Raw genomic sequence first — 14474 nt, 5'->3', positions numbered from 1 at the left:
TATTAGCCAGGGAATTTCAAGATGAATGCAAATGAATCAATAAAAAAAATGAAATCTGTATACTTTTCCAGACAAATGAAATCTCCAGCTATCACTACAACGCTGGAAGGTAAAAACAAGACTCTATACCTGCAGGTAAAGGAGTTTTTTAACTTTTGGTTCATTTAAAACGCAACACTTATCATAAACATTTTGCAGTCTGTTAAATCAATTGAGGAACGGACGAGGCCAAATCTCTGCAAAACTTTGAAAGGTAAACAACGGACACTCCCTTGTTTCACAGGAAAGAGTTTATTTATTTTCTCCTTTATTTTTTCCATGCGTTTGCCTGGCAGAACTGGGCTTGTCGGATGGCCAGGAAATCGCCGTGGCAGACGTCACCACTCCCCAGACGGTCCTCTTCAAGCTCAATTTCACTGCCTGAAAGCGCAGATATGATGTTCAACTTATTCAATGTTACTCGCATCAACCTGATTGAGTGTAAATAGGAAAAGCAAAAGCCCATGGGTAAAAAAGAAAAGTCATATTGTAAACTTGTGTGTGCCTATTGTATTCCAACTGTCCATCCAAAAATACTTTACTGTAATATTGGTTAATTTTTACGATAAAAGTATTAGGGACATACAAAGGAAGGGGAACTGTTGTAATATCATGACAATATTGCAGGATTAAAGACATTTCTAACATGAGAAAAAAATCGTAATGTTACCTTAATATGAGATCAAAGTCAAAATATTACATGAAATAGGTTATATTGTGTAATTTTATATTAAATATATTGATGCTTTGAGGCTAATTTAGTAAAGACAGCTGCTGCATATTTTACAGAGTACTTCACCAGCTCTGTCAAAATCAACATTATTGATCAGGCTATATTTTCGAATCACGTTTCCGAAATAAGGAAATCCCTAATCTTTTGCCACAGCTACATAAAAATTACAATCAATATTAGGATTTATTCTAATACTTTGTTGTAACTCCCAGCCAAGGTGAGGTAATATAGCTTTAATTTCTTATTTGCTACGCATGACTAGCGACCAGTGTAGTCTGCCTTTCGCCCAGTCAGTTGGGATAGGCTGCAGCAACACCCGCAAACCTTACAAGGATGTGCGTTATGGAATGAATATATTTGTCAAACCTATTCTCAAATAGAGCCTCATTCGATGCTCAATATTCTTTATTTTAATGCAGCTAACTTAGCTCATTTAGACATATTGCATACATAACTGTTAAAGTCTTTGTTACATGTTATTAACATGTAACAAAGACTTAAAACTATAATAATATTACTTTTTTAAAGTTCTAGATGTAAAGGTACGTAGTATTATGACATCAATCAATTAATATTACAATTTCTGACTTGATTCTCATAATATTACAACTTTAATTCTCGTAGGCCCTAATTCACTACTTTAATCTCGTAGTATTGGGGCTGTATTTTCCTAGGTCATTTACCTTTATAAAATAAACAAAAAATGTAAATATTGAGTTTTAATTTTCTTTTGGACTGCAAATATATTGCATGAATTTTACTTTTAGTTGATGCTAGTCATTTGACTTTCACGGGACACAAAAATGATGCAGCGAGCGGATCTAAACGTACAATTTGACACCCTGGTTTCATCGAATCCTTACCCTGACCTACGGTGAGTTTAATCTGTTTCCGTTTGCACAACTGTTGCTCTATGTCTGACACAAAATAACGCTTCAGATTTTGGTTATAAATGTTGACGGTAAATTATAGCTCAGGGAACCGTTTTGACAGAGAGCCATAAACAGTTCATGGTTTCAAATGTTATTCCTTGAGAGCCATAATCAGAATTTTAAAGTAAAAATACATGAAAATGTGAGCTTTTTTTGGTCATTTCACCACTTTAAAAGTATACAAAGTTTTGGAATTATTTTGACAACATTGCTCATCAATGAGTATGCATGCATAAGAGTCTAATGGGGGGAAACAAAGGTGATTAAAGCGGCATTAGAGGCAGGGTAAATGCCTCAGTGCTGACGTGGCCCTCCTATTGGTGCGGTCGCCACTCAGGACTGTCACCAGCAGTTTCCATATTTTACCTCACAGGTTAGCAGCAAGCCATCTGCAACCATCAAAAGAGACATGGCTCTGCCTGTTCTAGCTGAAATTAGGGTATGGCTGTTGTGGAAGGTTAAAGAAGTTAAAGAAGGTAACCTGAAAGTAAATAATAAAATAAATAAATTTCACTAACTACGCCAACACAGTATTAAAGTCATGGGGACAATAAAACATGTAAAATAATTAAAGGCCGAAAATATATATTCAAATTACTAGAAGGCAGTGGTGTGCCATCAGGGCCTTCAAGGCCTTCTCTGCTGGCCTAAGAATTATCTGAATCACAGACTGATGTTATGTTTTGTCCATGAATACGTATTAAATAATTCCAAATTGTCTGTTAGCTTCCTTTCATTGCTTTTCCCCCTGGTTGCACTGCTTCCAGATGTGTGTTTTCATATTGAAGCATTTAACCAATCACATTTCAGCCATTATTTGTTGCCAGGGTCAGAAATCTGGCCCAAGGCCTTCACAATCAGTTCTGCAGGCTCTGCTGCATTAAACAAGCGTCGATAAGATTGTTGCTTTAACCAATCAGAATTCGATTTGGTGACACCAAGGCCTTCTCGCAGGCGTAGGGATACGTCATTGCCTTCTCGCAGGCGTAGGGATACGTCATTGCCTTCTCGCAGGCGTAGGGATACGTTATCGCTTTCACCAACTATGATTGGCTAGTGATAGAGTGGACTAGCCAGAGCCACCAAACTGCATCTGGAGCAAGCTGCACAAGCAAATATATTGTTGTGTTGATTTAATAGCGGTTTTGTCAACCCGCAATTATTGATGATTTTATTATGTGTCGCAGCTGAAGCTGCAGTAGAGGTTTTATAGCCATAAAATAGTTTTTAAGGGTTGGATTGATTCCGACAGCTGAAGGCGTCACTAGGAAATTCATGGACCGCCAATACTAGAAGGTAGCCGATTATTACAACGTGACCTTTGAGAAAACTGTTACAGTCAATGGCTGGCTACCGATTCAGGGTGTCCTCGCCTGGGGCCCATATTTGGCTGGGATAGGCTCCAGCAACCCCTGCCAATCTTGTAAGCAGTCTATAAGCGGTTCAGAAAATGTTTCAGCCATTAGCTAGGTACAAAGACACATTTGTTTTATCTGAACACCTCTGATGCCAACACACCAATGGGCGACAGTTATAGTTACACAACAGAAGCAATTTGGATTGGATTGAATAACGTTATTCATCCTGTATTCTGGAAATTTCATTGTCACAGTAGCAAGAGGGTGAGAATGCAGATATAGGAAAGGCATTTTAGACATAAATAGATAGGTAATAAGTAAGTTAATGAATAAATAAATACATTAATAAATAAGCGTGTTGCTGATATATATATTATATATATATATATATATATATATATATATATATATATATATATTATATATATATATATATATATATATATATATATATATATATATTATATATATATATATATATATATATATAAATATATAAATATAAATATCAGTGGCGATCGTTGCATTTTCTGGTAGCGCCTTCAACATATCAATCCAACCCTCAAAAACTATTTCATGGCTATAAAACCTGTTAGATTTATTATGGAATATTCTATATGTGTTGTAAGCATTTTTAATAAGTAATGAGGCTATAGATTAATTCATGGGACCACAGACACTTTTCCCCCCCATCGTCTCCTCAAGGCCCACAGCTCGAGGACACATTGTTTTCGGACACTTCTCGGCAGAATCCAACGAGACGGGACTCCAGCAGCAGATTTAAAAATACGGCTTTGTTTACATTATAATACTGCTTTGTTTACATTATAATCCTGCTTGGTTTACTTTAGAATGCTTTGTTTACATTATAATACTGCTTTGTTTACATTATAATCCTGCTTGGTTTACCTTAGACTACTTTGTTTACCTTATAATGAAAATATTATGCAATTCCTCACGCCATTGTTTGGGTGCCTTGTTCAACTTTTATGCTCACTTCGGCAATTCTCGCACTGTCGTTTTTCTAGCCATCTAGGGTGTTATTGTACTGATTACATAAACATGTTTTTCGAGTGTCGCGATTAAATACAATGATTCAGTTACTGCAATTCAGAATGCCTTGTGGACTGAGACGACGTCACAAGGTAACTCCTTGCAAGTTGTAAGCAGTTATGTTGAAAGATGTTTTTCCTTTTTTAATTAAATATTACTAATAATGATTCAAAAGGTTTTAATCATTATTCCAACAAAACCTCTACTGCAGCTAGAGCTGCGACACATAAAAAATAATCAATAAATCAATGCACAAAAATGGGGTACAATCCACTTCCTAGCAGCATTTCGTGATTAAATACAAATACTGGAGCTTTTCACACATTAAAACCAGGCCAGGGGGGCGATTTTCCCGGGAAAAGACAGCGATAAACGTCAATGGCGTACGGGCAAACATTGCCCGAAAATGGGGTAAAATCCAGCCGAAAACAGCATTTATTGATTAAATACAAATACTGGAGCTTTTTAGACATCAGAACCGGGCCCGGAGTATCATTTCCCCGGTAAAAAGACAGCGATGAACGTCGATACGTCCATACGTGAAATGACAAAAAACAAATACTGGAGCTTTTGAGACATTACAACCAGGCCAGGGGGTCATTTCCTTGGGAAAAGACAGCGATGGACGTCAATGGTGAAATGGCAAAAATTAAACTGGGATAAAATCCACATCCTAGCAGCATTTAGTGATTAAATACAAACACTGGAGCTTTTCAGATATGAGAACCGGGCCCACAATTGAAATATTATTTAGGAATATAGCCATATTTTACTCACCAAAAATCCTTTTTAACTGTACACAATATCCATCCTCCTTTCTTTCTTCCTTCTTTCCTGTCGCCATCGAACCTAATGATGAAAGTCGAGCCTGTCCTGTCATATTTCTGGCATAGTCCGTTTTGAAAATGGCTTTAAATCAACACAACAATATACTATTTGCTTGTGCAGCTAAGTTAGCGCACTGAAAGTGCCGCACACACCATTTTCCCGGCTGTAACAGGCTTGCTAGCTTCGGAGTTGACTGCCCTTTCTTAATTATGTCCATTTTTTTCTGGAAAAGTCCGTCTGGAAAATAGCTTTGTGAGAGAAATCTGCAACAGAATCCATTTGTTTTTGCCACTGTCGACCATTGTGGGTGGAGTTTGCGATCTCTGGCTGCTTTGGCCCGCCTACTAGCCAATCATAGTTGCTGAAAGCAATGACATGTCCCAGCCAGCAAAATGCCCACGCCTATGAAAAATCATTGTGGGGTTGCCAATTTGAAATCTGATTGGTTAAAAGGAACAGTCTTGTTTAATGCAGCAGCCCCCGCAGAACAGATTTTGAAGGCTTTGAGGCAGATCTGATCTGGCAACAAATAATGGCTGAAATGTGATTGGTGAAATGCTTCAATATGAAAACACATCTTGAAGCAGTGCAACCAGGGGGGAAAGCAATGAAAGGAAGCTAACAGACCATTTGGAATAATAAGTATTGATGGACAAAATATAATATGATTCAGATATTTCTTAGGCCAGCAGAGAAGGCCTTGAAGGCCCTGACGGCCCGCCACTGATATATATATATATATATATATATATATATATATATATATATATATATATATATATATATATATATATATATATATATATACGCAATTTCAAACATTTAATGATTTTATTTGCATTCCTCCTCAAATAATTTAACATTTCAGTAGGATTTTGAGTATAACATGACTAAAATGTATAGATATTGTAATACAATGTAGACATGAAAGATTCTCTGTTACAGTAATCCCTCGCCATTTCGCGCTTGAACTTTCACGGCTTCACTACATCGTGGATTTTTTTCTGGGGAAATGTTATTACATTTTTTACGTTCATAAAAATTTAAAAATCCACACTGAAACTCACAAGCAGAACCAACTCCGCTGTCTTCCACTTGCTCAGCACTGAAGAAAAAAAATGTAATTTTTTTTAAGTTTATAAAAATGTTTTTTTTTTTTAAGTTTATAAAAATGTGAAAATCCCCACTCAAACTCGTACCCAGAAGCCAATCTTGCTGCTAGGACTCAACACTAAACATATTTTTAAAAAAATATATATTTTTATTTTTTTTAATAGCGGTGACCCTACTTTGCGGTTTTTCGATTATCGCGGCCATTTCTGGTCCACATTAACCGTGATATTCAAGGGATTACTGTACTCTCCATTGGTCTCCCAAATGGAATGGCTTCCTTTGGCAGAAGAATGACTAGGAGACTCATGCACCTCCGCCAGTATCAAAAAGGAGTCTGCAATGTTTCTTCTATTGTTCACCACTACAGTCATTTTTTGCTCGTGGCATCTGAGAGAAAACATTGAAAGCTTTCGAGGTATAAAAATTAATTATCTGCATTGAAAAGCTTAATCCTGTTTTCTAATACACGAAGTGCCATACAATTTTCCAATTGCGCTTTTTGGCTATAAATGGAAAACTGGAAACGTTAACAACAGCTTTTAATGGCTATGTGCGGTGTGTGTTTTCACCGGGTACAAAAAAAGGGATGGTGCAGAGAAAGACAGTAGACAAGAGAGTGAAGAAATACAAATGCTGTGAATAGCAATCTACAAAAATCACAAAATGCTGTAAGCAGGTGTAATTTTTTTATGTGCTCAAAGTAAAATTTCATTTCAATGCATGGTTAAAATGTGTTGTACAAATGAGGGTTATTTCTGAAAAGGCCCAGTTGTGCCAAAATTAAATAAAGATATGATTAAAGATGCTATGATATACTAAAAGGAGGCTCCATAATCAAAGTATAAAGAGCTCGGAAGAAGCTCAGATTTTCTCTTAGCATGCTATCCAAAGGCTTTCTATTTTCTAGTTGTATTAAACATTCTGTCAACATGTACTAGCTAGTGGCTAGCCCAACACAAAAAAATCTAGGTATGATCACCAATTATGATTGTCATCAAATAATTGTACCTGCCCTTCTATAACAGTCAGTTAGCATGAACTAGCTTGGGTTAGCATTATTGTCACATCGCTTTGGCTTACAACTGGCACCATCTTCTGTGCGCATGTCAAATGGGTCAGATATCTTAGATAACCGACCACGGCAAATCCAGTAAGGCAAAATATACGTTTGCCTCCACAGTCTACTTCAAAAATGTGGAAAAAAAATTACAATTAATACAAAAGTAATGTTTTTTACTACAGACCACATTAAAATAAAGTGAAATGCTGCACATTGAAAACAAGGCAGTATTTTAATGTGTGAAAAACCCAACAATATGCAAAATAAATACATGCCTCATAGCAGCGCTTGACATTCGGCTTGCGTCCAACGTAGCACACTGCTCACAGAGCTGTCTCACAGATGACCACACTCCTGCTGGCCGCCTCTGTATTACCGTTACTCAAGGAGGGTTGATCTGTTGTAGCTACCTCGACGTTACGCTGGTTAGGTTGTCTTCTGCTGTCATAAGCCTGAAAAGTGTTGTGTCTAATGTTTATCCATGATAAAGATTGGCAGTGGCTCCGTAGCCGGTAACCGGTCAAATAGTCCCAGGGGCTATTTAGCCGGTAACCGGCCAAATAGCCTATATGGCCCCATATGGCTATTTAGCCGGTGTGACAGTATATCTTATTTATTTATATAGTAAACCATTACCCTCCTTTCATATTTTCACAACTTTTATCAAATAACAGTACACTATCTCAGCATTATATTAATATTGCTCTGATTTGTCTTTGAGTCATCAAAACACAGGGATACTACTTTAATGTAGACTATAGGCAAAGTCAATCCATTATGAGAATTTAAATTTGGCAATATTTCTCCCATTTCTAAAGCAATACTCACAATAATTGGCAGTTATTGTTTATTTTATAAGTGGCAATAACACATGAAATTTCAATAAGATAGGTTGAATGGTTTAGAAAATTCCCTATTAATAATAATAATAATAATAATAATAATCGGACATAGGCCATGTCGTCATTACCACAACACAAAAAAGCCTACTTGTCATCACACGCAGAAACTGCGTGTGACGAAATTGATGGTGCTTCTCCATAAGCTACGTTTAATCGGCAAAAGACCTAAATAAGTGTAAGTTACGGACTTGTAATTTGTCATTCCGCTGTTGTGGATACAGGTCGCTTACCTCTCGATTACATACAGGTCGCTTACCTCTCGATTACCGCACAATGTTAAAATTTATCAATTGCATGCTAATTGGGTGAACAGGAACATTTTTTAACTGTCCATCTGATCTTTATCAAATTTGGTGGGAACTTTACCACTTATAAAATAAATAATAACTGCCAAATATTGAGTATTTGTTAAGAATTATTGCAATTATTGCCAAATTTCAATTCGCAAAATGGATTGACTTTGCCTATAGCTGTTTCTACTCACACTGTACTAACACTTATAGGTGTTACTTTCATGTAGACTATCTGTTTCTACTCACACTGTAATCCATTGTCTGATCCCCAATAACCAATCATCATGCAGCCTCTCTAGACCCAGAACCCTTATATAAGCCATGTGTGGCCCCTGTGTTGTTAGTCACATTTTAAACTCTGACCATGTCATTCAAAGTTGGGGACAAGTTCCCCAGTTTTTCTTCATGGGAAGAAGCTGTTAAAACATATGAACAGGATTTTTTTGTCCAGTTATGGAGGCCTGATGCACGTTGCATACTTGCAGCCAAGAAACGGATGCCAAACAGGATCTTTAATGAAGATATCAAGTACTATCAGCTTCAGTACTGCTGTGTTAAGGGTGGACGGAAGTACCAAAGCAAATCAACAAGCAGTGGTCCAAATACCTCTACTTTTAGGTCAGACTGCCAGTTCCAAATAAAAGCTAAAGGCTACAAGAGATAGACAACATCTTGAGATCCAGGCCATGAATGATGAACACAACCATGATGTCAACCAGGCTACCTTTGGTCTTCACCCAACTCAGCGGCGGCTTCCAGATGAAGAAAAACAGCAGGTTATGTAGATGGTCCAAGTGAGTGCAAAAAAAAAAGCTTATTCGTGAGGTGATGGCAGCAAAAACGGGTAAAATGGTTACCCTCAAAGACATACACAACATTTGTACCCAAAACAAGAAAAAAGCTTTAGATGTACCTGACATGCAGCTCATCTCCGACATGATCTCGAGCTACCCTAGAGTTACAGTTCAGTATGTGGTTGATGAAAATAACACTCTGAATGGATTGTTTATTCAGGACAACCAAATGCACAAAATGTTTAATCACTTTCCAGAAGTCATTCTTGTAGATTCAACACACAAAACTAACAATCTAAGGATGCCATTGTTTCTGCTGACTGTAATTGATGGCAACGGAGAAACAGAGATTGTAGCTGCTTTTGTTCTTATAAGTGAAGAAGCTGATCTTTGGCGGCAGATGATTCACATATTTAAACAGAAAAACCCAAACTGGACAAACACTACAGTCATCATTACAGACAAGGATATGGGAGAGCGTTCTGTGTTTGGCGAGGAGTTTCCAAATGCAGAATTACAGATCTGCTTGTTCCATGTGTTACGGACATTTAAACGAGAGATTACAACGAGCGCATGGGTATCACCAGTGGGGACAAATGTACTGTACTTGAACTACTTCAGAAGATTGCATATGCACCATCAGAGGAAGAGTACACAAAAGGTTATGAAGCTTGTGTGATACTGGGATCAATCGTGTCATTGGCTATTTTGACACAAACTGGCACCCTATCAAGCATCAGTGGGTTGAAGGTTTGAAACATCAGCACCTCTCTCTCGGCATCCATACCAACAACCGGCTGGAGTCAACATTTCACAAACTCAAGGGTATGACAACAAGTCAAGCATCACTACCTCAGTTTCTCAACACACTTCTCAGCTTTTTCAAGTTACTTCACAATGAGCTTGACCAGAGGGTCACCCACCCACCTGTCAACGAGCAGCCAACCCATCCACCTGTCAACGAGCAGCCAACCCAGCCATCAGTTGCACACATTAAGCTACCTACTAAGAGACCAAAACATGGCCGACCACGTGGTACAACAGAGACTGCTATTGGACTACCCAAGTGAAAAAAGGCAAAACTTGACAAGAAAAACCCTTTATTTACCTCTCCACTCAGGAGTGTGCACATCAAGTCATCTGCTATGCTGTCTCACCAAGGGATGCAACACTTGCACTTGGTGGTACCCATCTTGGGGAATCATGTGTGGAGTCTAATCCAGACAATCTTCCAGACATGCTGTGTGCTGATCACATTGACATTAATAAACTACGACGATATTTCACAAGCGATGCATGGAGGCTGCTACAAGAAGTGTACCTCACAAGAAAAGAAACAATTGTGTACTCATGCAACTCCTGTGGCGATGACCTCCACAGTAAACCATCAGTTGTATGTGATGCTTGTCTTCATTGGCATCACTTGGTGTGTTGGGAGGAAAACCAAACCAAAGACAAAATTCTGATTCTGTAGGCAATGTTTCTTGTAACATGTGTAATGACAAGAGAATTGTGTTTTATTGCCATTAGTATTGGTGAATGAACAGATATGGTTGATATGTATTATGTTAACAATGTTACTTGTCTAAAAAGTGCTACTTCTAAAGAAGTTTATAGGATTGGAGGGTTATATGTGTTTTATTACTATCAGTATCATTGGAATTGTATGCAACACTTGTCTTAGAACTGTTTCAATTCTGAAGAAAATTGGTGCCAATGGACTATGTAGACATCTGTGAGATAACATAATACTGTTACCATTAATGTTTGTGTGCTTTTGTTAATAAATGTATGCCATAAAAGTTGAGTAGGCCTAGTTATCTTTATATAAAGGTCCTTATAAATTATCACATTAAGGAAATAAACCTTATAAAATGTAGTTTCTTACTATTTACCCCACACAGAATTCTTACCGGCTAAATAGCCAAATGGGGCCATATAGGCTATTTGACCGGTTACCGGCTAAATAGCCCCTGGGATTATTCGACCGGTTACCGGCTACGGAGCCACTGCCATAAAGATTAGTGTTGCACTGATACTAGTTCAATCGTCCTGCTGTGAATTTCAGTTAGATAATCACTAGTAGAAGTCTAATCCAATTGAAATGAGGGTGGCAGCGAATTAAGCTTTGTTCAGTCCACTGTTATATATATAACAAGTATAGTCTCACCAACCTATAGCCCAATTGACATTATTCACAGTACAGTGGTACCTCGTGATACAACATGCTCGTCTTACAACATGCTCGTGTTACGACGAAAATTTCGATCGAATAATTCGCTCGCGATACAATTACAATTTCGAGATGCGACGAAGCCAGGTGGCCATGACATGAGAGGCTGTTTATCATTGTAGCGCACTGTCTTTTTTGCCGCATCTCTTTCGTGTATAACATATATCTATCTATCAAAACTAGCGCCCACTTTGGACTGCGTGAGGGGGACCTTTAAATGGAGTCAGAACACGAAAGTCTTTGTCTTTTTTTCTTGCAAATAAACGATGTACTGAGAACTGACCTGGGATCCCATTTGTATTTTCCGTGTCTTTATCAAATAAAACCTCCAGGACAAAAAAGAACACGTGGCCTTGTAAGTACGAGGTCGAAAAAAAACAAACGCCATACCACTCACATCAACTTCCATTCACTTTCAATGCATTGTAAAATAAAATTTGTTCTTCCTCTGGACAAGATGCATCTATTCATTCATTCCGTACCACTTATCCTCACAAGGGTCGCGTGGGGTGCAAGAGCCTATGCCCTTGGAGCGATGGGCAGACTGCATCCTAGACTAGTCGCCCGTCAGCCGTAGGGCACAGAGACCTATGACCATTCGCACCCACAATGATATCTAATGATGCAACAATTCCAAAATAAAAAAGGAAATAAATAAAGCCTTCCTGTACAGACGTACCTTTTTAGCTCCCTCAAGCAGTGCAGCAGCTTCTTGTTTGCCAGTCTGTTGAACCATTTTATTAAAGATAGAAGAGGGATCGAGGAGAAGAGTGTATGGTTCGTCATATTCATGGATTCTCCCGGCATCTAGAACCTGGAGCCAAGTGTGTTAACGGGATTTGCAAATACCGATACATGTTAGAAAAATGCATGCATTGAAAAGAAGAAGCACCAGGATGCGATCGCTGTCTATGATGGTATTAAGGCGATGAGCGATGGTGAGCACAGTGCATTCCACAAACTTCTCCCTGATAGTTCTCTGAATCAGTTCATCTGTCCTGCAAACACGTGAACAAAGGAAGTTATACCATATTTCAATTTGATCTTAAAAGCAGAAGCAGTGTCAACATATTTCTGCATGTTTTTTTTATTTGCTGTGTTTTGATTTCCAACACTAGTTTTGGCTACTTAAGCAACCATCAATTTTTTCACATCTACAATATTGTAATCCAGTGGTACCTCTATTTTCAAAATTAATTGGTTACATAATTTTTTTCATAACAAAGGAGTGGCTTCATATGTAAATTAACGTGGTAGCGTTGCACCCTGCTTGACACTCCCCACACTTATTTAAAATTACTGGTGCGAATGAACTGAGGAAGCGTGCTTTTTTTATCCATGCAGGACTGATATTGCGAGGGCAATACATCGCTGCCATATTAAAGCAGAAGGAAGGATAAAAAGCAACATCTCCTTGGCATAGCCTCTCTGTGCTTGAACGACAAGATCGAGAGACTGTTACTACTTTGGAGGGCTATTTAATGCCAAATTATTTTAAATTCATAATTTGAAGTTGTTTAAATCTGTGTTTATGTGCATGTGTTTGTGTACTTTGTCTCTGGCCTAGTGTTAGCTTCTTACTTACAGTGGAGCAAATAAGTATTGTGTACCACCAATTGTGCAAGTTCTCCTACTTGAAAAGATTAGAGAGGCCTGTAATTGTCAACATGGGTAAACCTCAACCATGAGACAGAATGTGGAAAAAAAAACTGAAAATCACATTGTTTGATTTTTAAAGAATTTATTTACAAATTACAGTGGATAATAAGTATTTGGTCACCTACAAACAAGCAAGATTTCTGGCTGTCATAGAGGTCTAACTTTTTCTAACGAGGTCTAACGAGGTCTCCACTCGTTACCTGTATTAATAGCATCTGTTTGAACTCATTATCGGTATAAAAGACACCTGTCCACAACCTCAGTCTCTCATACTCCAAACTCCACTATGGCCAAGACCAAAGAGCCGTCTGTCGAAGGACACCAGATACAAAATTGTATACCTGCACCAGGCTGGGAAGACAGAATCTGGAATAGGTAAAACGCTTGGTTTACAGAAATCAACTGTGAGAGCAATTATTAGAAAATGGAAGACATACAAGACCACTGATAATCTCCCTCAATCTGGGGTTCCATGCAAGATCTCACCCCGTGGCGTCAAAATGATAACAAGAACGGTGAGCAAGAATCCCAGAACCACACGGGGGGACCTAGTGAATGACCGACACAGAGCTTGGAGCACAGTAACAAAGTCTACTATGAGTAACACAATGCGCCGCCAGGGACTCAAATCCTGCACTGCCAGATGTGTCCCCCTGGTGAAGCCAGTACACATCCAAGCCCGTCTGCGGTTCGCTAGAGAGCATTTGGATGATCCAGAAGAGGACTGGGAGAATGTGTTATGGTCAGATGAAACCAAAATAGAACTTTTTGGTAGACACACAGGTAAATCGTGTTTGGAGGAGAAATAATACTGAATTGCATCCGAAGAACACCATACCCACTGTGTAGCTGGGGCTGTTTTTCTGCAAAGGGACCAGGATGACTGATCTGTATAAAGGAAAGAATGAATGGGGCCATGTATCGAGAGATTTTGAGTCAAAATCTCCTTCCATCAGCAAGGACATTGAAGAATAGATGTGGCTGGGTCTTTCAGCATGACAATGATCCCAAACACACAGCCAGGGCAACAAAGGAGTGGCTTCATCAGAAGCATTTCAAGGTCCTGGAGTGGCCTAGCCAGTCTCCAGATCTCAACACCATAGAAATTCTGTGGAGGGAGTTGAAAGTCAGTGTTGCCCAACGACAGCCCCAAAACATCACTGCTTTAGAGGAGATCTGCATGGAGGAATGGGCCAAAATACCAGCAACAGTGTGTGAAAAGCTTGTGAAGAGTTACAGAAAACGTTTGGCCTCTGTTATTGCTAACAAAGGGTACATAACAAAGTATTGAAATGAACTTTTGGTATTGACCAAATACTTATTTTCCACCATGATTTGCAAATAAATTATTTAAAAATCAAACAATGTGATTTTCTGGTTTTTTTTCCACATGGTTGCGGTTAACCCATGTTGCCAATTACAGGCATCTCTAATCTTTTCAGGTAGGATAACTTGCACAATTGGTGGTTGACTAAAT

The 14474-nt window shown here is 38.4% G+C and overlaps 2 protein-coding genes across 9 annotated transcripts in view; one reads left to right on the top strand and one right to left on the bottom strand.

Annotated features, from left to right (window-relative positions):
* Window positions 1-2424, top strand: part of uba3 (ubiquitin-like modifier activating enzyme 3) — a 31862-nt gene extending 29438 nt beyond the window's left edge. For 3 of the 4 annotated variants that reach the window (XM_077597245.1, XM_077597324.1, XM_077597553.1), the window contains 3 exons: window positions 72-135; window positions 199-253; window positions 336-2424. In XM_077597245.1, coding sequence (XP_077453371.1) covers window positions 72-135; window positions 199-253; window positions 336-424 — 208 coding nt within the window. In that variant the 3' untranslated portion in view covers window positions 425-2424. The remainder of the gene's footprint in view (window positions 1-71; window positions 136-198; window positions 254-335) is intronic. The other variant, XR_013299772.1, reaches the window with a different exon arrangement.
* The window catches only part of abcc4 (ATP binding cassette subfamily C member 4 (PEL blood group)), a 166007-nt gene continuing 151805 nt past the window's right edge, over window positions 273-14474 (bottom strand). For 4 of the 5 annotated variants that reach the window (XM_077596960.1, XM_077596877.1, XM_077596797.1 and 1 more), the window contains 4 exons: window positions 12231-12336; window positions 12018-12152; window positions 7388-7568; window positions 273-416 (listed from right to left, as the gene is read on the bottom strand). In XM_077596960.1, the coding sequence (XP_077453086.1) occupies window positions 7440-7568; window positions 12018-12152; window positions 12231-12336 (370 nt within the window). In that variant the 3' untranslated portion in view covers window positions 273-416; window positions 7388-7439. Of the gene's footprint in view, window positions 417-7387; window positions 7569-12017; window positions 12153-12230; window positions 12337-14474 lie in introns of those variants that run through there. The other variant, XM_077597131.1, reaches the window with a different exon arrangement.

This window comes from Stigmatopora argus, chromosome 1 (assembly GCF_051989625.1).
Source record: "Stigmatopora argus isolate UIUO_Sarg chromosome 1, RoL_Sarg_1.0, whole genome shotgun sequence".
Classification (NCBI taxonomy): domain Eukaryota; kingdom Metazoa; phylum Chordata; class Actinopteri; order Syngnathiformes; family Syngnathidae; genus Stigmatopora; species Stigmatopora argus.
Note: the sequence above shows the minus strand (reverse complement) of the source record. Positions and strands in the feature narration are given on the sequence as shown.